Source organism: Lipotes vexillifer, unplaced genomic scaffold (genome assembly GCF_000442215.2).
Source record: "Lipotes vexillifer unplaced genomic scaffold, Lipotes_vexillifer_v1.1 scaffold920, whole genome shotgun sequence".
Classification (NCBI taxonomy): Eukaryota; Metazoa; Chordata; class Mammalia; order Artiodactyla; family Lipotidae; genus Lipotes; species Lipotes vexillifer.
In genome coordinates this window covers 2,845,134-2,868,003 of record NW_006783413.1, presented here as the reverse complement: position 1 = coordinate 2,868,003, position 22,870 = coordinate 2,845,134, and the positions used below count along the sequence as shown (strand labels likewise).

Below are 22,870 nucleotides of genomic sequence, written 5' to 3'. Positions count from 1 at the left end.
CAAGCTAGCCGACCAAGGCCGCTCTTCCAGTGCTTGCCTTCCCTGCTGACCTGAACATGTTCATGTTATTTTGGACCTGGTGAAGCGGAAGGAGCACCAACTAGTGTTGGAAAGGCGGTATAGACAGCTGCATGTTTAAGAGCATGGGCTTTGGAGTCAGGCTGCCTCCATCCCTGGCTTGCTGTGTGACTGTCTTTAAAGTGGTGATGCCAGCAGCACCCCCTTATAGAGGTGTTGTGAGAATTAAGTGAGAACTTGGAGGCAGTGTGCTTGGCACAGACCTTGGTACACCGTAGGCACTCAGCACTCTTCAAGTGTATTATTGAGAGTTGAGTCTCCTAGACCTTGGCTGAACCACTCAGCCTATCTGAGCTGCAGATTTCATACCAGGCAGGTGAGGAGGGGGCTTGGGTCCTCCAAGGCTTTGCTCTGCGAGGTCCCATGAGAAAGGGCTGGCGATGCTGCTCAGTGAGGGGTGTAGCCAAGGTGGTCTGGCATGAAAGCCTGTCCCCCGTGGCTTTATCACATTAGAGTGTGGCCCAAGGCCTCTCTGGAAGCTGAGACCTCACCGTGCCTAGCAGACTGGAAGATCGCACCAGAGGGGTGGCTAGCCCTCTCTGTAAGTACAGTCTGTCAATACTTGGAAGACACGAGGCTGGACCGTCTCTGGCTCTGTTTTCCAAGGCCCCTGGCAGTCCCCCCTGGGCCCCAGCCTCTGTCTGCAGCACAGGGGTCAGAGGACGCCCGCCTCTCTTGAGGTTGGCTTGAGGGTAATGGTGCCACCCCGACTCTGCCTCGTAGCCCAGCGGAAATGCTTTCTTTTCCACTTTGGGGAACTGTTCGCTGGAGTGTGTTTTTCTTTCTGGAACCCCGGGCATCCTCTCTCCACTATTTGAAAGGGTAGAGACCTAATTGTTTGGAGGGTCGGACCTTCAGGTCATCACAGTTGATCACCACGCCCTGGTGTTTCCTGCCAGCTTCTGTAAAAGCTTTTTTTCTGAAAGCGCAAACCTGATTGAGAGTGCTGGCCCACATTTTGCAGTTTCCTACCCCTCCTCCTGGCATTCAGGGCCCTCCATAGCCCAGCCCCAGTTTCCTTTTCTAGCCACTCCCCATCTCCTCTTCCTCAGTAGCGCCGGGCTTGGGACAACTCACAGTCTTTGGTTTTACCTCACAATCCTTCAAGCTTTCCTCTGTCCACAACTTGGCTCTGTTGCCCTTTATCCTGGGGCCCTGTCGTCACCCATCTGAATCTTCCTTATTTCCTTGAGTATATTCTACCCTGGGCCCCCCATTCATTGTCTGTGATGCCAGGCAGGTCCCTCGGCTTCTGTGGCCCTTGAGGGGCCTCTTTGCACCAAGACTTGAGATCCTCTGAAAAGCCACCTTCTCCCTAAGGTTTTTTGAAATCCCTGGGACTGCCTTTGCTTTCTGCCTCTTCCAAGCTGCCACCGTCTGTACCACTTTAGAACTGGGTTGGTCCCAACGGAGGCTCTGAGGCTGCCAGTCACCCTTGCCTGTCTGTGTCATGGGGACAAGGAATGACATGCAGCCAACACCCAGGACAGTGTCGGGCACAGGCAGGTGTTCAGTAACTCGTAACTGTTATTCACTCAGCACTTAGGGATGCTGGTGTCCCGATTCTCCTGCTAAACCACGGCTCCTCTGGGGGTGGGGGGAGCCTTGTCTCCACGTGAATGCTCAGCATTGGCCTGGGGTCCGCCTTAGCACCCAGTACGGACTCAGTGATGTTTGAGAAAGAAAAGAAGGCAGGCTCCCCAAATTGCCTGTGAATGTGGGTCTTCCTGAGAAAGTTGCCGCACTAAATGGATGCTCGTTGATGCACTGCCTTGAGCCTGGGAGCAGCCGGGATCCTGGAGCGGCAAGTTCGCCTCAGTGAGTCTCTGCAGGGGATGGCGACAGAACTCAGGCCTGCAGCCGCTCGGAGGCCTGTGCACGCGAAGGCAGTCACTGGAAGAGTGCAGAGTGATGGGCAGGGTGGAAGGGCCTGGCCATAATTGCAGGCAGCTCCTGAGAGCTCTGTAAAGAGGCCCATGTGGCCTTTTAAATCGTGAGCAAAGCACATTCGGTGTCATCAGGGGTGTGGGCTTGTCTCCCCCAGGGACCACAGAACAGGGCCCTCCAGGGGAGACCCCGTCCTGTACAGATGTCCAAGGGCAGGGATCAGACTGGGCTCCCTGACTCAGACCTGGGCCTTCCCCTCGCCCTTGGGCTGAGCGTAAAAGAGCAAGCGGTGCAGGTTCCACCGGGCAGTGACAGGCCTGCACGGCTCCCGCCGACGTGACCATTGTTCTTGTTCCACACCCTTGCTCCACAGAGCTCACCCTCTTTTTCTGGGGTGTTTCTATGCATGTCTGGAAAAGAGATGGTAAGAGAACTCCAATTAGTCAGTCTCGTGGCTTCTAGACAGCTCCGGAAACCAGACTAGATGGAGGAGGGGGTGGGGCCTCTGCCTGTGTTGTGTTGGGTTTGTGCCCAGGCTCCGTCTCCAAGCTGCCCTACCCTTGCTGCCCGGCGGGGTCCACCCGAGGACCCCTGCTGCCCCATGCTGCCACCTCAGCCTCCGGGGGCCCCCTGCATTCAGGCATTCATTAGGAGGAGGGTCTTTCTCCAGCAGATGTTTTAACAGTTTAGATGAGGAGAGCGTCCTCTGCCTTCCCTTTGATGTGGTGCCCGGAACTTGGCGGGGTTTCGGCTGTGTCTAATTAGGAACAGCTGCACGCCCCTCCTGTGGAACTCCTCACTTGGGCTGTGGTGCCGGGTGTGCTTTTTAACACCTCAGGCCTGACTGAAGTAGATGCCCCTGCCTCCAGAAGATTACAAACAAGACAGTCTGATAAAAGAGATATGAGGAAGCATCTGGGAAAGGTAGGAAGAAGAGCCCTGGTCTAAGAGTTAGAGGACCTGGGGCCTCGTCCTTCCCCAGGCCTCAGTTTCTCCATCTGTAAAATGCAGTCATTAGACTTCTGGGCACTGAGCCCTCCCCTGTGTGTTTTGTGTTCTGCACAAGAGTTGATCTGGAGCAAAGCTCCCATGTGGAGGCGAGAGACTGCCAAAGCAGCAGCTAAAATCAGAAGTTGTGGATCCAGAAATGGAAGGTTCATAGATGGGTGGTGAAACCCTGCCATCTCCAGCACAGGGTTGCCTGTTAGAGCTCGTAAGCAGGCCTTCTGTGGCTCTGGGGGATGAAGGGTGATCTCAGAGGAGGAGGGCGCTTGGAATGGTATTCCAAGGATGCCCCAGTAGTGGTAACTGACATGAAGTCAACATTCCCGGAGTGCCTTCTGTGCACCAGGCGCCGTTCTAAACACTGAACGTACAAGAATTCGTTTGATCCTCATAACATCCTGGACACTGTTGTCCCTGCTCCAGAGATGAGGAAACTGGGGCAAGATGCTCTGGGTCCCCCATTGGGGCTGGGATTTGGGCCCCAGCAGTCTGGCAGGATCAGTGTTTTCAGCCACCACACTGTGCAATTGAACCTGTCGCTTTCCTGTACCCAGGGCTTTGCCTCCCAGGTGGCGGGTGCAGGGCAGCACCAGTCAGTGGCGCTGCATTGTCCTAATAATGCAGCCCTGGCCCATGGAGGCCTGAGGGCACAGCCTGGCAGGCCCATCACTGGCTGAGTAGAGGTTTCTTGGGCTGACAGGGGATGGCAGGGCCTGGGACTGGAAGCCTCCTTGGCCACACATCTCTACTGAGCTCTGCCACCCTGTCATTTGGGATCTGGTGTGGATTCCCAGACAAACCAGCTGGGAAAATTAGAGGTGAGGGGCCTGCAGGCTGGCATCTGTCATTTCCAGCTAGGCTCCTGCATGTCTGTGCCAGCCTCACCCTGCCCAGCTCCACCCTGCCTGGGGGTTCTCCACCCTGCACCTCTCCTTAGACAGTCTTGGGGTTGCTGTCCCATGGCATTCAAGGCCGTCCAGAATCACTTCCACCTGCCTCGGCATCCCCTCTCAATGGGCCCCCTGGATGGCCCACCTTCCCCACATACACCTTGTGCTTCCAGCCCCTGTGCCTCTGCTTCGGTCCTTCCTTCATCAAACACCCAATTTCTCTGCCATACCACCGTGCCATGCCCTCATGTCTAAATTCTTTAAGGCCCTCCCAGATTTCCCTCAACTGAGTTGTAGGGTCACATCTGCTCCCTGTTGAGGACCCTAAGCCTCCTCTGTCTGTGTTGGGGGCTCTGGCCCTCTCTCCCCGAGGGCTCCCTGAAGACCAGGACTGTGTCTGCTTCATCTCCATCTCCTCTCGTGCTGGGCATTCAGTAGATGCCTAGTGGGATGTAAGGACAGGTGGATGCTGGCGCTCCCAGAGAAGGCTGGGTGCACCAGCGAGTACATTGATTTCCTCGGCCTGTTTCCCAGAGGTGAGGCCGAGCCCTGCCCTCCTTTCTCTGTTCCTGAAAGGAAGGTAAAGAGGTAAAGAAGAGGTTTTTTTTTTCTTCTAGTCTTTTTCATTAGATGTGTGTCCGCCTGCTTTCAGAATACTGACCTGAGGCTATGCATAATAAAAAGAAATGTATATAATGAGGCTGTTATAATAGATATCAAGATCCACATAGAAGGAAGGGCAAGTGAAAATGATTCGACCCAATATCTAAGCTATCCTAGCTATTGAGGTTAAGCATCAAAATTAACCCTGAGCTTCCTGACAGCCAAAGGAAATAAACAAAACAAAAACACACAAACAAAAAACTGTGAGGGGGAGGCATGGAGTTGGTGAACACCAGAGCAAAGCGTAGCTTGTTGCCAATGGACTTGGGGAACTCAAAACACTTAGAGCCACTCAGGAGGCCCCTGGTTTGCACCAAGCTCTGTCCTGAGCCCCTCACTCAGATGATACCCTTGGCTCTCCTTGCCTCTCAGGGCCACAGCCCTTGGTCAGCACACCAGCCTCACCCTCCTGTCTCCGTGCCCTTGGTGAATATGCCCAGGGCCCCTTCCAGTTCCAACATTCTCCGATTCTAAAACAAAGTGCTCTCATTTTTTTTTTCCTCCATATATAGTTCTACTTGAAAACCTTTCTACTTCAGAAGTCGACAGAAATCCCTACCCTATCAATTTAATGTTCCTGCTCCCTGCCTAAGAGGCATAAAATCACAGCCTGCCACCCAATATTAAAGGTCATTTTCCATGAATTTATAGATGGTGATGTCCAGATAACTTGTGACTTAAAACATACAGTTACCAGCTCCCCTATTAGGTCAGTCTCTGGACCGTCCCAGATCGGTTTGGGTAATAAGGAGGACGGGCCTGGTCATTAGGCAGGGGACAGTGATGTCTGGTGAGCTGGCCTGGCGCAACTGCCCTTGACTTCCTGGGGCTCTTGGCAAACGTCTCCTGGGAGAGGAGATGTTCCCTTAAATGGGTGTTTTCTCAGGCAAAGGCAGCTGCTTCCGAAACACACGGCTCCTATAAGCCCAACTTAAAATCGTATTTACTTTCATGTGATCCACTCTTAACTACATTGTTTCTTTACTAACATACTTATTCATTATTTAAAACAACTTTGAAAAATTATTATGCAATAATTCCTCCCTCTATACACAGTAGCTGTTTATCTTCCTGTATCAGGTTTTCTGTCCTTTATTCATATGTATCTGTACTTACAACATTGCTGTCATCAGAGTTTAGATATTATGGTCAAAGTGTTCCTTTGACCATACACCTGACGGTGTCCAGCAGTTCCTAAGCAAGGAATAGAATTCCTCTGGGGCATTGTTCACATTGCCCAGGACTTGTTTAGAAAGCCCACATTATACGGTTTGCTCAACACATAAACAGTCTTGTATTTCACTTTTTAACTCAGCATAATTTCATGCACGCTATTCCATGTAGCTACATAATCTTCAGATTTATCATTTTAATGGCTGTTTAATATTCCATCCAGTTAGCACACCGTAATTTACTTAACTGCTCCCTATTGTTGAGGGCTTAATGAAAATTTGAATTCACCATGTAATGGGGGGAAGCTTGTTTTAATGATTACCATCATAACATCCCCTACCCTCACTGCATGCCATTACTAACCCAGCTTTGGTAAGGTGCAGATGCTTTTGGGACAATAAATCCTGTCTGAGAGGTGTATTCCCAAGTCCCTCTGATTTAATAGCTAATCTGTTCCCTGCACGTTTTCCTTTTAAGCTAGTGTTTATGTAGACTATCCATCTCTTCTGAATATTGTGTAATACTGGGCTATATGCATTTTTCATATTGTTCTAGGTACCTTATCACTGCAGTCAGAGACTTTCATAAATTGGAATTTGGGGGTAAAGAGGGGTTTCTGGCTGTCGGTTGTCATTCATTTATCCCACCCAGAGAGAGAGAGAGAGAGAGAGAGAGAGAAAGCAAGGATGTTCGTGATTATTGGGGGCCCACAGAAGTGCATCCACAAGTTGCTTTGTGGCCCAGGATTAAATGACGATTTGCATGCAAAGTGCTAGAGTACATGTCAGTGGTTGCTGGTCCTGCTTGTGAAAGAGGATGAAGTGGAAGGTGGTTTTCCTATGTCAGTGCCTGTCAGCTGCATTCCCAATGTCCCCATCCCTTGGAATTCTCCAAAGACAGGAAGCTAGACTGCACTCCGTAGAACCAGGGGCGGCAGTGATGCAGCTGATGATGACCCCACCAAGCAAGCACTTTGGTAGATTTTGTAATTTACAGAGTTGTCTCCAGTACTTTACAGTTGGTCTTCGCCTTAAAATGACCAAGTCCTGCCTTTTATAGCTCTTCTCTTCTCCTCTTACTCCCCCATAAAAAGGAAAGCATCATCCTCAAAACTAATAAATCATCCCAGTTTACTCATGGGACCCAATAAAGCCGTGTTTTGCCAAAGTAAGGGACATCTTCTCAGAGGAGACATGATTTTAGGCAGCCTGAGAACCACATGGTGAGGTTTTTCCCTTTTCATTTACTTTCTTTCTAAAAAGAGAAGGTTATTCTTGTTTGCCAAAGAAAGTATCTTGGTTTGCTGCTTAGACCTCCCGCCTGCCCCCACCAGTACTTGCCATCTTCCTTTTCAGCAGAGAGAAAGTGAGCCTTGGGCTTGCCTCCCGGCAGTGGTACCCACCTAGTTGGTTTTGTTCTTGTTCATTCTTTTTACGTTTATCATCTGTTTTTGGTAAGGATAATGGCTTATGGGATGGTGATTAAAAGTTTCCTTTTTAAGTGAATTTATTTACTCTAAAAAGTGAGGCGACATCAATAACAATGGTAAATGATAAGCCAGGTGGTACTTGAAAACAGCAAAATCACGAAGTCGGTATGTAACTCAGTGAAGTTTGGGAGATACTACCACAGCGCTATTTAATGTCATCACTAAAGGTCACTACCCAGCATTAGTTAGTTTCTGTTGTATCAGGGCCTGTGCGCAGAGGTGGATTTTTTGTCGACCCTATGAGCTGGCCTTGGATCGTGAAGCCCAGTCTAAAAGAATGCTGTTTCTCGGAAAGGCTGACGTCATTCATGTGTTTTGTCAACTGCTCTTCAAGGCACATGACTCCTGTGGGTTTCTACTATATCTTTATGGCACTGGAACTCTGATTTGGAGAATGCCTCGAGACTCCACTTAAATAGCTCACTCTCACCACCCTCAGTGCTTTTTTTATCAAGCCCCACCGCCCCTCTCCCACCTCCTTGGACCTGGTGCTCCAGGAAAAGTAGACAGTGAATAGACACACGGTGGAATATTATTCAGCCTTAAAAAGAAATGAACTTCTGACACACGCTATAACATGGAAGAACCTTAAAAACATTATGCTAAGTGAAATAAGACTGTCACAGAAGGCCAAATACCATATGATTCCACTTATATGAGGTACCTAGGTAGTCAAATTCATAGAGACAGAGAGTGGAAGGGTGGTTGCCAGGGGCTGGGGAAGGAGAAATGGGGACTTAGTGGGGGACAGTTTCAGTTTAGGATGAAGATAAAGTTTGTGAGATGGATGGTGGTGATGGTTACACAACAGTGTGCGTATACTTAATGCCACTGACTTGTGCACTTAAATATGGTATAATGGCGAATGTTATATACATTTTACAAATAAAACAAGAAAGTGGGCAGTGAGCACGTTCTCTCCAGCTGCACTGCCTTGGCTTGCCCTGGTCCTACCACAGGGAATCCTGCCCCTCTCCTGTTTCCACTTGTCAGAGCTGTCAGTTCAAATGTCATCTCTCCTCCTGTCTCATCCCTCCCAGGCCCTGCAGGAGCCCCTTTGCTGCAGAGTATTATGGTGATTTAGGTGCCCGTTGCATCTCTTCTGGAAACAGTGGGCTTGCCGAGAGCAGCCTCAACAGCAAACCCTCTCCTTTCCCCCTGTCCTCACGTTGGCCCTGTGCACAGTGGGTGTTTATGATCAAAGCAAGAAAAGTGCCCCTGTGTGAGGAGGAAGCACCTGATCGTAGCATCATCCTGGAATCCATCATTCAGCCACTGCTGGCCTCTCAGGAATAAGCAGCAGCTGAAAGGAACATGCCCTGTCTGGGGCCTCATCTAGATGGGCGGTCGCCCCTCAGCCCACACTGGAGCCAGGCCTTGGCATCCTCTCCAGAAGATTAAGAGCTTTCCTTCCTTATTCAGAAGTGAAACTGGACATCTGCTCTCAAGTTTCTTGGCTGTATTCAGTGTGTTAGAAGATAGGCAGGCCCTGGGGGAGGTAGAAATTCAGGAAAAGGGTCACTCCTGGGGCTTTGTAGGGGAAAAATCAGTGACCCTGCGTCCCCTGGGGGTGGTTCTTGGCTTCTCAGGTCTTTAAAATGAATATGTGAGCTGGGTGAAAACTTGAGGGTCATTTGGCCCAATCTTCTCATTTTATAGCTAGGGAGTGACAAGTCCAGAGACCAGGGAGTTGCCCTAGTGGGAAGACCACCCCCGCCTCGGTAAGCCATGGGGCTGAGAGCTCTCTGCCTGTCCTGGGCTGGTGTCAGAACACGTCTGGAACGTCATGCTCACTTCTGGGCCGTGCCCTTGAAGACTGCAGGCGGTGGCAGGGAGGCTTCTCTTTCTGTTTGGTCCAGAGCCTGAGATCTCTGTGAGGAAGCCTTGAGCAGTGAGAGCAGAGACCCCGCCCTCGAGGGGTGGGACAGAAGTTAAATACAGCCTCCACCTCCCTGGCTGGCGGCTCTGAATTCCTTTGGTGTCACCTGGTGGGTCCCAGGTGAGGAAGCACATGCTGTGCATGCTTTACATCTCTGCTTCCTTCCTTTTTGACTGCAGAATTTCAGAGGCAAGAAAGCGTCTGGTCCCAGCACAAAGGCATCCAATTATACGATACCCCTTACGAACCCGAGGGCCCAAGCATGGACTCCGACTCAGAGAGCACGGTCAACCCCCGACTCCGGGAGAGCAAGCTGCCCCAGGATGACGACAGGCCCGCTGATGAGTACGACCAGCCATGGGAGTGGAACCGGGTCACCATCCCAGCTCTGGCAGGTAAGGAGCCAGTGGCCCTGCTCAGAGGCGGCCGCTGACCCGCATGGCACTCACCTTTGTAAAGGGAGTAAGTGCACGGGTCCCTGCCTGCTCAGGTAAACCACAGGGTTTCTAGTACAGCTGGGCCCTTCAAGGATGAGGAGCGTCCTGGAGGAAGTCCCTTAGGCCAGGCCTAGGGGAACTCCTGGGTCTGGCCTCCAGGGTCTCCGTTCCAGTCCCTCCCCCCATCCCCAGACACAGCCCAGATGATCTCATTGTCTGACTCTGTCTTGGTCCTGCTGGTAATGCTCTAGTTCACTGAAGCCAAGATTTCAGATTTCAGAAGGAAATCTTAGAAGCTAGAAGAAAATCAATCTGCAGAGTGGCTCCTATTGGGCCTTGTGGAGCCCAGTGGCTCCATCCTGTCATACAGCTGCTACAGGCCTGCATGCATCCAGGGCTGCTGCGTTTCCTGCCCCAGCTTCAGCACGAGCCCATCCACAGAGCACAGGCCGTGGCCACATCCTGACCTCAGGAGTTGACCCCACCCCTGGCCTAGAGCCCCTTGAATGACTCAGGTGCCTCTCCTCTCCCACAGCCGTATGGAAAGCAGTCTGCCACATGTGTCACCTGTCCTAAGCTATGTACACACCCTTTGATCCTAAACCCAGTCCTTAGGATCCAGGCTGAGGTTACGATCTAGAGCACAGAAAAGGCATGATGATCATGAGAGATGGAGAATGACCTGAATGTCCAACAATGGGGGTCGGTTAAATGGAATATTGTGCAGCCACTACAAAGTGATGTTGACACAGAGTTTATAACAACCTAGGGAAATGCTTATGTTTAATGTTAAGAGGGGAAAAGTCAGATGCAAAAACATTTTTATGCTTCTAAGAGTTTAGGCATATAAACAAAGAGACATCGAGTTTGTAATTTAATTCTTACCACATTGAAGGTCAGAAAGGGAGAGTTTTTATTTTTATTTAAGATTCATTTTGCCTTGAATCTCCCATTTTCATGCACAACTAGACCCTCCCTCCCTTCCTAGCCCCTCAAAGTGAGGCCTCTGCCCTCCACTCATCTTGATTCCCTTGCTCGAAGTTCTGACTGTTCTAGCACAGACTACTCACAGTTCCCTGGATGTAGCACACTGTGCAGTCCCATGCCTTCTGTCTAAGTGCCCTTCCCTGCTGTGTCCTATCTGGAAAAGTCCTGTGCCTCCTTTGCCATCCCTGTGAGCCCTCCTGGTACGCAGCCACATGTCCCACGGGCTTCCTTGCTGCCTCTCTGAGCCTGTTGAGCTTCCTGCACATGACTCTGGTGGGGCACTTCCCTCACCATATAGACTCAGTGCTGTAGGTGCTGGGCCCGGCTGCCAGGCCGTGATGCCAGCCAAGAGCCAGAGCCGAGAGTAGTCATGTGGCTGAGGTCCTTGGTCACCTCAGGTCTCTCCCGTGCATTTCACAGCCTCCTCTGCCCTCAGCACAAGGGAATCCAAGGCCTGTCCGCTGGCATGGCTGACGAGGCTGTGCTCCTCCCGGGTGTGGGAGGAACTAGAACGGAGCCGATGATGTCCCAGAGGTGGCTCTTCACAAATACCAGTTTGATTAAAGGGCTAAAGGGCTCATGTGACAACTGTCCTAGACACCAAGGGCCCATGGCAAGAGATGACATTCCAGGCGGTGTGGCGTCTCACCCTCTCCTGGACTGACCACCTTGCAGGTCATGTCACCTTAGGTGCTCTAGTCTAGTCTGGTGCTTTGCTGCTCAAAATGTGGTCTCTGGACCAGCAGCATCACATCACCTGGAAACTGGTGAGAAATGCAAGGTCTCAGGCCCCACCCCAGACCTGCAGAGCCAATCTGTTTTAAAAGACCCCCAGGTGATTCGCTGGTATGTTAAAGTGAAAAGCCCTTACCCTACAGGACATCATCTCTTCAGAAGCCTCTCAGGCCAGAACTTGCCCACTTCTGCCCAAAGCTAGTTTTAAAACTACTATACATTTAGTTTTTCACAAAGGATCACAAGGTCTTAGATAGAACTGTCTCCAGATAAGTTTCTGAGCCACAGGTATCCACTGTGGACTTGGTTATATGTTGCTGAGTTGCTATCACAAGTGTCATTATAGGTCAACTTCTTAGGCTGCTGATAGAAAGTAGACTCAGACTCATGTCCCCACCTGTGTCTCATCAAGTCACTTACCTCATCAATTGTGTGTCTTGCTCTGGGGTGGATACCGATTGTGCTTTTCCCCAAGAAGCTTTTGGCTCGGTTCTGATTTCTGGGGCATAGAAGGAAGCTGTTTCACTTGGGCTGGAGGGATGCTGTGAGCACCAGCCTTTAGTCTTGACCAGATCCCTCCCCACATCTGTGGACAGAGCCTGTCAGGTGTGGCATTGCAGCCAAGGAGCACCCTCCTGTCTCCTAGCCCCAAAATGCAGGTGGAACGAGGTGGATGAGCCACCTCTCAGGTAATAAGGACGAGTTGAAACAGTTTGCTTAGGTTGCTAAAGTGCTGCCGTGGTCCCATCTGTAAACCCAGAAGGATGGCTGCTCAGAAACAAAGGATAGTGTTCCCATCTGAATCAGTAGTGTGTGTGGCACGTGCTTTAGCACATCATTGGTGGTGTCAGGGAGCAAGGCAGTGCTGGGCTGGGCCTCGTCCTCCTTATCACAATACCTGTTTGAAATGCCCCACACAGTTTCTCTGGGCCCTCAGGAGCTCTGTGATGGGCCCCGAGAGCCTGGGGTGCAGGATCTGTAGCCATGGTAGAATCCATTGGGCAATATCGTTAGCATCTCTTTCCATCCCTTGTTTCTTGTTTGTTTGTTTGTTTGCTGCACCGCGCAGCATGCGGGATCTTAGTTCCCCAGCCACGGATCGAACCCGTGCCCTCTGCAGTGGAAGCACAGAGTCTTAACCACTGGACTACCAGGGAAGTCCCTGCATCCCTTGTATTTTGATTCTGCCTGTTTAGCTTGCACGAGGTAACCTGGTCAGTGTTTTCAGGTTTCCGAAGGTGTGTGGTGTGGGGACCCCCAAAGGGCAGAGGTAGGCCCACCAAGAAGGAGTCATAGGGATTTAGGGTCACAGTGAGTGGTAAGAATTTCAGGTACACCTGAAAGTGTATAATGAGCTTCCTCTCACCAAGATTTGCCAGCAGAAGCTTGAATGAGGCAGGATTGGTATTGGGAGGGCTTTGTCCTGCAGTGGCAGGTTGGCCTGCAGCCCTCTCCAGGGCTGCTTCCAAGCTTCATTCCTTCAGGATCCCAGCATGCTGGTCAAAGGCTAGGAGAAGGGAAGGCCTCTGAACTACCTCTGTGATTCAGTCTATGAAGCAAAAGTGCTTTCCGCCTTTCAGAGTGCTGTCCTGCACTGCATTCGTGAAACGAGGCTGTTCTCAAAGGGATGCTTTGGCATTCTCTGCAGAAGTAGGCCTTCTCAGCCAGTGCAGCCTTTCGGGAAGGCTTGATTATCCCTTCCCGGTTGTCGCGAAAACAGCTCTTGCAGGGTGTGAGGTGGTCCTAGCTTCTTGGGAATGATAGTCTTCTCTTTTCTCAGAATTCTGTGGCCAGGTGAATGAGAGACACCGCAAGCTCCCCTGGAGCCCTCGGCTTCCCTGCCTGCCCTGCCTCCAGGAGGCTGGTGGTGGCCTCAGCCAGAACCCCTGCCCACACCCATCCAACACCAGAGTCCCAAGCCACACACATGGCCTGAGCTGATCCCAGCCCCGGGACAGATGCCCAGTCAGTTTTACCACCAGCTGCAGCGAACAGTGGTGCGGTGGCTTCCATCAGGCTGACAGCCCCCTTGCCACCCAGCAGAAACACCTGCCTTCAGAGCTGGCTGGATGCAGTTCTCTACCCGCTCAGTTCTCCAGGGGGTGAGTTCTCCACTCACTGCCCCCTGGAGTCTTTACAGCCGGCAGGTCCAGCCCCCCGTTGCAGCCCCCTGCCCAGCGTGGGGCAGGAGAAGCAGCCTGGGTGATTCCATGCTGTCTTGGGGGTGGCGCAGCTTGTCTGACCAGCCCCTGGGCTTTGTGGCACGAATTGTGGGATGGACAAAGGAAGCCTGCCCAGGAGGTGGCCACACAGGCAGGGGGCCGAGGAGCTGGGTGGATAACCTGGCAAAGCAGACATGGATTTGGAGTCTTCAGATCTCTGAGGGGCCACTGGAAGAACAGGGACTGAACCTGTCCCGGGGCCTCTATTCCCTCACCTGGGAAATGTGTCCACTGCAGAGGGCCCTGGTGGGGCTTAAAAAGGGGCACTGCATTGGGGAAGTGCTGGTATTTACAGAACACTTTTGCGTGCATTATCTCATTTAATCCTCACCCCCTAGGACCTTAGTTTCCTCCTTTTACAGATAAGGAAACCGAGGTCCGAAGAGAAGAAAGGATTGCCCAGGAGCCTATAGCTAGTCAGCTGCAGAGCCAGGATTTGAACCTGGGAAGTCCCACCCCAGAGCCCAAGCCCTTACCCTGTCAATGTCTGGGCTCTCTGACACCATCCAAGATGCTGTATATAATGTGGCTGGAGCCCTCGCCCTCCCAGAGCCCACAGGAAATGTCACACGCCTTTCATCGCCCTTGCACCAATTTCTCCCTGCATCTGCAGCTGGTAGGATACATGCCTAGAGTGTATGTTCCCACTTGGAACAGTTCCAGCTGAGGATTCTGTCGGAGCCCAAGTTCTGGAGGTTCATGCCTGCATGGGGTGACCAGAGCCATCCCACGGGTTGGTCCTCTTTGCCATCCCTCAGCACAGGAAGGGGTCCCCACACCATGACATCCCACTCCCCTTTGTCCAGCTAGGGAAACTGAGGCCCGGGGAAGGGACGGGGACTGCTGGAGACCTCATAGCAGTCATGCCGTACACGGCGGATGCATCAGCGTTTCCTTTTAATTCAGTGGGTCAAGTTAAAAACTACGTCCTTAATGATTTGCAGTTGCTTCTGTGAAGCGAGTGATCAGAGTGCCTGCTCAGGGTGCCAGGTGGCAGGAGAAACAAAAGTCATTTCATTTTCGATTCATCGTCTGGAGATTTGTCTACTTCGAAGCTACTTTCAGGCAATGTCCTGGGTTCAGCCAGCGACAGGCCTGCCTCCCAGCGAAAATAGAAGACAGACATGTGACTCAATGCTGAACATATTTATTTTGGGTACTTGTCTGGCTTCCGCACTAGCTCCTTGGCCAGTTTCTCTGCTCTGGAAAGCTCAACACAGTGTCTTGGTATCAGGAGCCATTGGAACAGTAACAGGAGTCAGACAATCCCAAATTCACATGCCAGCTCCACCACTCACCAGCTGTGGGACCTCAGGCTGTTCAGTCTCCTGAGCTTTAGTTTTCCCATCTGTAAAACGGGGATAGTCACAGTCCTTATCACACTGGATCTCTGTGTTGATCAAGGGAAAAAATTGGATGAAAAGACTTCGTAACCTCTAAAGGGTCACACATGAGAGAATGGTTGTTGGCACTCAGGGAAGGCTTGCTGTATTAAATCAAATTTAATTTTATATATTAAAACAATACTGCATAAAGAGGTACTTAGGGGGCACAGAGGGCCCATTTATGAAGTTCATTCCCAGTTAATTCCTGGCAGCGAGAGGCATGGATCGTGTGGAAAGCAACACTTCTGTAGGAAATGCTCCATCTCGATTCCAACAATAGTTCTCACCATGAACCACCCGGTTCTTCCATCCTTTATTCAGTCCCTCCCGAGGATTGGGCCACTGGTCCCCAGGTGTGAGAGGGTCTCTACTGCCTTTCTCCCCCACAGCCCTCCCTCCCCATTCTGGCTGTGACGCATTTGTTGATTGGTTGGTTTGCCCAGAGCGTGCAGCAGAACCGCCTGGAAGAAGTGTCAAACATTACAGGGTCCCACCCCTAGAGTTCCTGATTCAGTAGGTTCCAGGGATGAGGCATGAGAATTTGCATTTCCAACAAGGTCCCACGTGTTGCTGATGCTGCTGATCTGGGGACCCCACTCTGAGAACCTAAAGTATACTCAGTACATACTATGTTTTAGGTGCTGGGGTCAGGGAGGAGTTAGGGAGGGGGTGTCACAGCTCTGCTCGGGTGGTGTCCATGCTGCTTCCTCCAGGAAGCCTCCCCTGATATGACCAGTCCCTTCCCCACCCTCATCCCAGGTTGGGCTGGGTCCCCTCTGTGCTCCTACCACATCCCATATGGGTGTGCATTGGTTTATTCTGGAACCACCAGATACATACTTGTTACTGTCAGCATGGGGGGTGCGAATGCTGTGTTGGTCACCCCTTAGGCAGGCACCCTCTTGAGTTTTGACATTTTCCCAGCTCATCAAGTGAGGCTCAAAGGGCAGAGAAAGGGGAAAGTAAGGTCTCAGGTATGTCTGTTTCCTAAACAACTGTGAGTCATCTCTGAGCCAGTACAGTTGGCTAATTTAAAATAATCCTATGAAGGTAAGGGGATGACGGACGAGGGGCAGGCAATTAACAGCTAGTGAGCACCAGTTAGGAGGCTGGCACGGGTGAACCCTATGAAGTTCTGCAAGGTGGGTGTGGTTTCATTGTCATCACACAGATGACACTACTCAGGCTCAGAGAGGGTGAGCAGCTTGCCCACAGTCACACAGCTAATGAAATCGGCTCAGGCTCTCTCCACTGCTGTGCTGACATCGAGAGTGCGTAAAGGGCAGGTCTGAACATTCTCTTTAGCTGTGCTGGGGCAGGGTGGCTTGGGCTGTTCTGGAGGCAGAAGCAGTTGCGCCCACTTCGTGCTGAGCTCGTGACTTGTCACTGTCACCGTGAAACGCAAATGCTCTGAAGGTGGTAGTGCTGACATTGAGTCCATCAGACCCTGCTCCAGGCTCACAGTTCCCACCAAGCCCATGACTCATCCTTGTGTACTCAGAATAAACAGGCTCGGACTCTGCAGAAGTTTCCACGGGGAATCTTAGACCTGCCACCATCACCTGGCACACCCAGCACATGCCACCTTCTCCTTACCATTGGCCCCACTGGGGCTCCTGCAGTGCTTCCTGCCCCCTGCTCAGGTTCCCAGAATGCCTTGGGCCTGGGAGGAAATTAACAATTGTGTTTGTACTCGGAGCTTTTTGCTATGTAATGAGTAACAGTTGTAATTAATGTTTAACACGTGTGAACAGCAGGTCTGCAGAGAGAAGGGGGCTTTAAACAGAGAACTGGGATCACTCGCTTCCTTTGGCTGAGGGACAGGTTTTTCCAGTTATTTTTTCTGTTTGACGTATGAATGAATTCATTTATAACCTAGAAAAAAAAAAGAAAAACACTGGTGTTTCATAGCTTTGGTTTGCCTGCTAACATTGATAGGAATGTTTTTTCTTCAAGTGCATTTGTCTCCTGTGTGGAAGAAACCCAAAGGTTTAGTAGAATATCTTTGCTCTTCTGCTTGGCAGGTCAGAGATCTTTGTGTGGATAGAGATTTTTAAGCTCTCTGAGGTCAGAGACTCTGCCGGCCTTGTTCACACCTGGGTCCCCACGTAGATCAGTGCCTGGCACATAACAAACACACAGATATTTGTTAAATTATTGAATAAATCACGTCTCAGGAAAACCAACCCCAAGTTCTCTTCAGGACACAGAATACATAGGTCTCATGCAGCCTGCTCACACAGAGGTGATACGTTTTCACGTCATTCTTTCGTGCTGTATACCTGTCTTCTCTCCAGATGAGGGTGAGGGACCTGCATGAAGAGGGGCGTTTGTGAGTGGCTGTTGTCTGCTGTGGTTGCAGCCCCTGGTCTGAACTCAAGGCCAAGAGTATGTCCCTGGGTGTTTGAGGATTGACCCGTGCATCCGGATGCCATGTTGTGAGTGAGGAGACCGGTGTGCCAGTAGGGGGCAAGCAACCCCTTGAGAGCCATGCACCTGCTTGTCCCCTCCTGTCATTCCTCCCTTCCCCCACCACCATCTGTGGAGGGGCAGCAGCAGAAACATATAAGTAGCTAGGCTGGGGCTTTGGGACTCCTGGAAGGGGAGACTCATTTCCACAAATGCCCAGCCTGCTCCCTGCAGGTCCTCAGAGGCTTGTGGTTGGGGGAAGTCCCTTTCCCAGGCCCTGGGATTGATTCTAAGTGTCTGTGGGTGTCTGCAGGTTAAAGTGTCAGGAGACACACTACATCAGACCTGAGGGGGCACCTGACACTGAGCCCAGCTCAGAACTAGGAGAGCTGGAGGGTCTGGATTTAAAGCCCTGTGCTGCCCCTTGCTGGCAGGATGACCTGGGGCAAATTGCCTGTTTCCTCATCTATAACACCAGGTGGTAATTGGTGCCAGGAGTCAGGGGCACAGTCAGTGCTCAGTGGAGGCTGGCTTTTGGTATCATTATCGTTACTATTGTTGTTGTTGAGAACCTGTTGCACTGTAGACAGGATTTGCGCTGGACTTGTTAGAGGCCCCTGGGATGCAGAAGACGTGGGTTCAAGTCCAGGTTCAAATCTGGCTGTTGACATGGGGCAAGTCAGTCCCTTTTGCAGCTCTTGTTCCTCATTTATAAAATGAGTTATGATGGTGGAGGTGGCTTGCTTCAGCAGCTGTAAAGTCCTCTGCGTTTGGGTCATTTCATCATTGTCATCAGGATTTGTCCCTACTTTTCCTGCAGCCAAGCAGCAGCCCTTGGGGCAGGGTCTTTGCACCAGGCAGCGGTGTCCATGCTTCCTTTTCGGGGTGCAGAATAGGAGGATGCAGGCACGCCCCTCATGCCAGGCCCTCCTTCCCCAGTCCAGGCTTGGGTGTACATGCATGGACAGTGTTCCTGGAAACCAGATGGGATTCCTGGAGCCCAAGTGGGCTTCCCCATGCCCTGCTTCTCGGGGAGTCACCACTGCCCCCTCTCATAATGAGAACCTCTGTTCTCAGGCACTGCCCACGAGATATGGCAGCTTGGTGCCCTGGGACCTGCATGTGTCTGTAAGGAGAATACAGAGGCCTGTCATAGGTGATCCTGGAAAAGCAAACCAAAATATTTGCTAGGCTGCCCATCACCTCACAACCTACCTGGAGGCACAGCCTTCACTAACGGGGCAGAGGGGAGAGTGAGGCCTGCTCTTGAACCGCAGGGGAGAAGGGGGCTTCACCTCTCTGGGCCTTAGTTTCTCCACCTGTAAAATGGGAATTCTAATACTTGTCTTACTATGAGGAGCAGGCGAGATGAGGCAGAACATACGTTTAGAAAGTTGAAGCAACAGAGGACCGTTGTCATAGGAACAGAGTTTTAGTCAAGTGCAAGTGTTTGCTCATCGTCATGAAAGCCTGTGGTATTTCCCTAGACTCTGGGTCATGGGGGCCCCCCACCTGCCCAAACCAATGCGCAGTCTCCCTCCTTGCCCCCTCTTCGGGGCTTATGACTGCCTGGACTGCAGCCCCTTCCATGCCTCTGCACCCCTGCCCTCCCCACTCCCCGCCTGTCCCCCCACTACAAACCCACCGGGCCATCAGCAGTGTGGAGGAATCAGTGCCCAGGACTGTGTGGAAGGGATGCCTTGGGCACCTTCATTCTGTTCTCGGTGCTCTTGTGTTTTCAGAGTCATAGGACATCCATGAACAAACACCAGGCCTGGAACACTGCAGGCCCCTCCTGTCAGCCGCGTATTCACTCCCACCTCATCCACACGGGGCCTAAAGAAGCCTCTTTAGCACCTGAGAGCTCCGTGCACAGGGTTTTGTTTTCAGTTCTCTAATCCTTGTTGCCTTATGCTTAAAGGACTCTGTCCTGTACTAGAGAACTGGGAGGGCCGGAGACTCCAGGCCAGCCAGAAAGAAGCAGCCACTGAACCTGGAGCACATCGCAGGCCTCACCTGGGACCCAAGACCCTGGGCCCCCTTTTCTCCCTTCCGGTTCCCTGTGAATGATCCCTGTCCTCAGGGGCCACCATCCACACTCGTCCGCCCAGAGGGTTGGGGGATGTTTGGCAGACTGTCGACTCTCCTCTCCCTGCTCGTCCCCAGAGAAAGGCACTTCTAGAGGCTTTCCAGGGTTTCCAGGAGGCTGCCCAGTGTTTCCATCCCAAAGCAGAGGGACAGGGACTGGGGTCTGGGGCTCACTGCCTGGCGTGACAGCCTGCTTCTATCTGCTGGGGCAGGCTATTCGCCCGCACCAGGCCCCGTTCATAAAAATGTAGGTGAAGTTGCACCAACCTCCTCGGTTCGTTGTGAGGGTCAGAAGACAATGTCACGTCGGATCCTCACGTATGCTTGCCCATGCACAGGAAGCACTCAGTAAAGGTCAAGCCATTTTTCAAAACTATTTTAAAATAATTTGAGGTGGGGAGTCCAGCTCCTAAGTTTCCTTTCTTGATTGATGAATGAGGTTTTTTGGTCCTGCTGACCATAAATCTAGATGGAGATTCATTCACTCAACAGATTCTAAGCATCTACTATTTATCAGGCACTGTTCTAGGCATTGGGAATTCGCCTTTGAAAAAAACAGAATATGTCCTGCCCTCTTGGAGCTTCCAACTTCGGAATTCCAGCACAGGTTGGAGAAGATGGTTTCTGATACAAGGTACTTTATCTTCTTGAGTACATGAAAAGGAGCTGCTCTGAGCATGGATGTGACCATGGGGAGAAGGGACCACCACATACAGGGGGCCTGCCTGGACTTTGGTACATCATCTGTTACTAACCACCTCCACAATCCTTTATGGTATATGTGTTGTCAGCCCTGTTTTACAGAAGAGGCAGCTAAGGCTCAGAGAGGTTTAGAGTCTTGCCCAAAGTCACACAATAGTGGCAGAGGCAAGGTTCAAACCCGGATCTTCCTAACTCCAGAATCCACGTCCTTTCCATGATGCTGAGCCGCTGCAGTTCCTCTGTTCTCTGGCCGTGTTGCAGCCCGTGGGCTGTGTGTCAGGCATGGGGAAGTTCAGAAGAGGCTGAGGCACGAGGCCCCATCTCCATCCTGTTCTGAGAAGACACCTACATAACGCACTTTAATACAGACTGGCGTGGGGTCAGACAGTGGCACAGACAGGGGAGGCGGGGTTCAGAAGAGGAGAAAGGAATTCCACCTGGGGGGGTGTCTAGGACAAAACTTCCCCCCAGGAGGTAGCATTAAAGCTAAACTGAAGAATGGCTAGGACTTTTGCACCAGAGATAGTGAAGAAAGGGATTCTATTGGACAGGCACAGCATAGCAAAGTCCTAGAGGCAGGAAGGCAGATGATGGATTTGGGACCAGCCATTCTTTGTGACTGGAGCCTAGGGGTGGGTGTGGAACCTGGAGGGGTTTTTTTAGGGGAAGATGCATCCAGAAGGTCAGGTTGTCACCAAGTCACAGAGGACCTCAAGCATCAGAGTGAGTTCTCCGTCCCCGGGAAGTAGGAGCCAGCAAGAGTTTCTGAGCCCAGAGAGCTGTGCTTTAGAGGCCCTTTGGCATTTTGGAACCTGATCTCTCTGGCCAGCCCTGAATGATAAACAGGAAGGAGCCGGATCCTGAAGGAACACATTTACTTCATCTAAGCAAACATTCACCAAACACCATCTCTATGCCCAGGACTACAGTCAGTTTAGGGACAGACGAGAGATTGGAGAGGAAAAAGAGGCCTAAAATAAATCCCAGGCGCTGCCCCTGCAGAACACCCGGGCTGACTGAGGAAGAGTGGCTGGGGGCCCACTGGGCTACAAGAGAAGGGCCAGTTGCTGTGAGCTGCCCAGGAGGAAGGTAGTTCTCAGCAGGTGGGATCAGGGGAGGCTTTGTGGAAGGGAGACTTTTGTGCCATACCTTCGAGGCTTCTAGACTTCATACAGGTGGTGGTCGTTTCAAAGACTAAATGAGTGAGGCACAGCTCCTGCCCAGCCAGCCCCGCTCCTTAGCTCTGAGACCCTGGAGGAGTTCTTCCTCCCCTCCTCTGGGCCCCCACTCCCTTGCCCACAGGGTGGCAGGGTTGTCGTGAGGGTTAGAGCTCGCATGGGCGCCTGGAAATGCCGTCTTCTGTCATTGACAGTGACCCACCTTCAAGGCTGATTGGTATAAAATCTACAAAAATGTAGGAAGGGGACCACCAGCGGCAGAGGCTAATCTGCAGGGAGGAAGGGCCTCCCGGAAGATCTGAGCTGGGTCTTAAAGAATGAGACGTGTCATTAGACCAGAGCTTTTGGAAGGACATTTGGGACATCACGAAGGGCCACCTCACCCTCTCGGGAGACAGGCTGCTAGAGCTGTCACCCGGGCCACTTCTCCCACTGCCACCAGGGTACTGGTCCCCATCATCAAACCAAAGGCAAAAGGGCTCCAGAGGCCTGGCCCTGCCCGTCTGAGTCTCTCCTCCCTCCCTCGGAACTCTGACTTCTGTTTGTAATTGCCTATAGGTGGAATTAATTAGATACTGTCATTCTAACAACTCACAAAGGTGGCATATTTTTTCTCTAAATGCAGATATTCTTTTGAGGGCTGTGTCTTCCTTTACCTTTTGCAGAAAATCACTAAATTAAAAGAATTGCCTTTTTAAATTGCAGATTAAAGGGAAGCTTAATTAGAAGGAATGAAAGCAGTTGTGTTTGGAGCTTTTGTTCTTAACTTTTTTTTTTCTTGTGCTGCTGAATCACTTGGAGTTTGTATATTTTTACTTTAGGTGGAATGATTTGCCTAATTAAGCCTGTCATTCATCACCACCTGTTCCCTCTAAAATGTATGGCTATATTATTAAGCTTGCAAGCGAATGTATGAATTAATTCAGTGGGGATTTACAGTGTTGACTGGGACGTTATTAGGTTTTATCCAATTTATCTGCTGTGAAAACCGATATTTTTCCCCAGTACAGTGAAACAGCAGCTCATTAAGTTTCTTCAGTCAGTCATTCTTTGAACACCTGTTATGTTGTGGGCATGCTCTAGGGATGGGGGGTAGGGGCAAATATGGTGTAGCTCCTGCCCCTGAGGGGCTCATGAGGAGCCAAACAAGGAAACTGGCAATTAGGGTACCATAGGCTGAGATCAAGGGGAGTCTGGGAAGGAGGTGAGGCCAGGGAAGGCTTCCTGGAAGAGGTGACCCCTGAAGAGCAAGTGGAGTCAGTCAGGTGGACAGTGGGGAGGGGAGGGTGTCCTGGTAATGCAGGCAGAGAGCATGGCCTGGAAAGGGACCTGGTGAGATCTGAGACTAGGCAGGTTGCCAGGTCGTTGGTCGTGAGAGCTTGGGTTCCTTCCATGATCGGTGTTCCATGCTCCATGCCTCTCTTTTCACTTGTGCCAGGAGGTGTGTCGTGGGATTGTATACTGGGAGAGAGCCCCCAGTTCTGATTTTAGCCGGTGGAACACCCAGGTTGTCAGAGGTGAAAGTGCCTTACAGTTCATCTGGTTTCTCCCTCTCCTCTGCCTGTGGCAAAACTAAGCCTAGAACCTCATCTCCCACCTATCCCCTTCCCTGACCCCCACTCCTCTGCCCACTCTGGCACTGTTCACCCCCAGGGGCCAGAGG

The 22,870-nt window shown here is 51.4% G+C and overlaps 1 protein-coding gene across 1 annotated transcript in view; it reads left to right on the top strand.

Moving 5' to 3' along the window:
• SHB (SH2 domain containing adaptor protein B) overlaps positions 1-22,870 on the top strand; it is a 136,309-nt gene that overhangs the window by 78,708 nt on the left and 34,731 nt on the right. Inside the window, 1 exon segment of the mRNA XM_007456015.1 lies at positions 9,244-9,459. Coding sequence (XP_007456077.1) covers positions 9,244-9,459 — 216 coding nt within the window.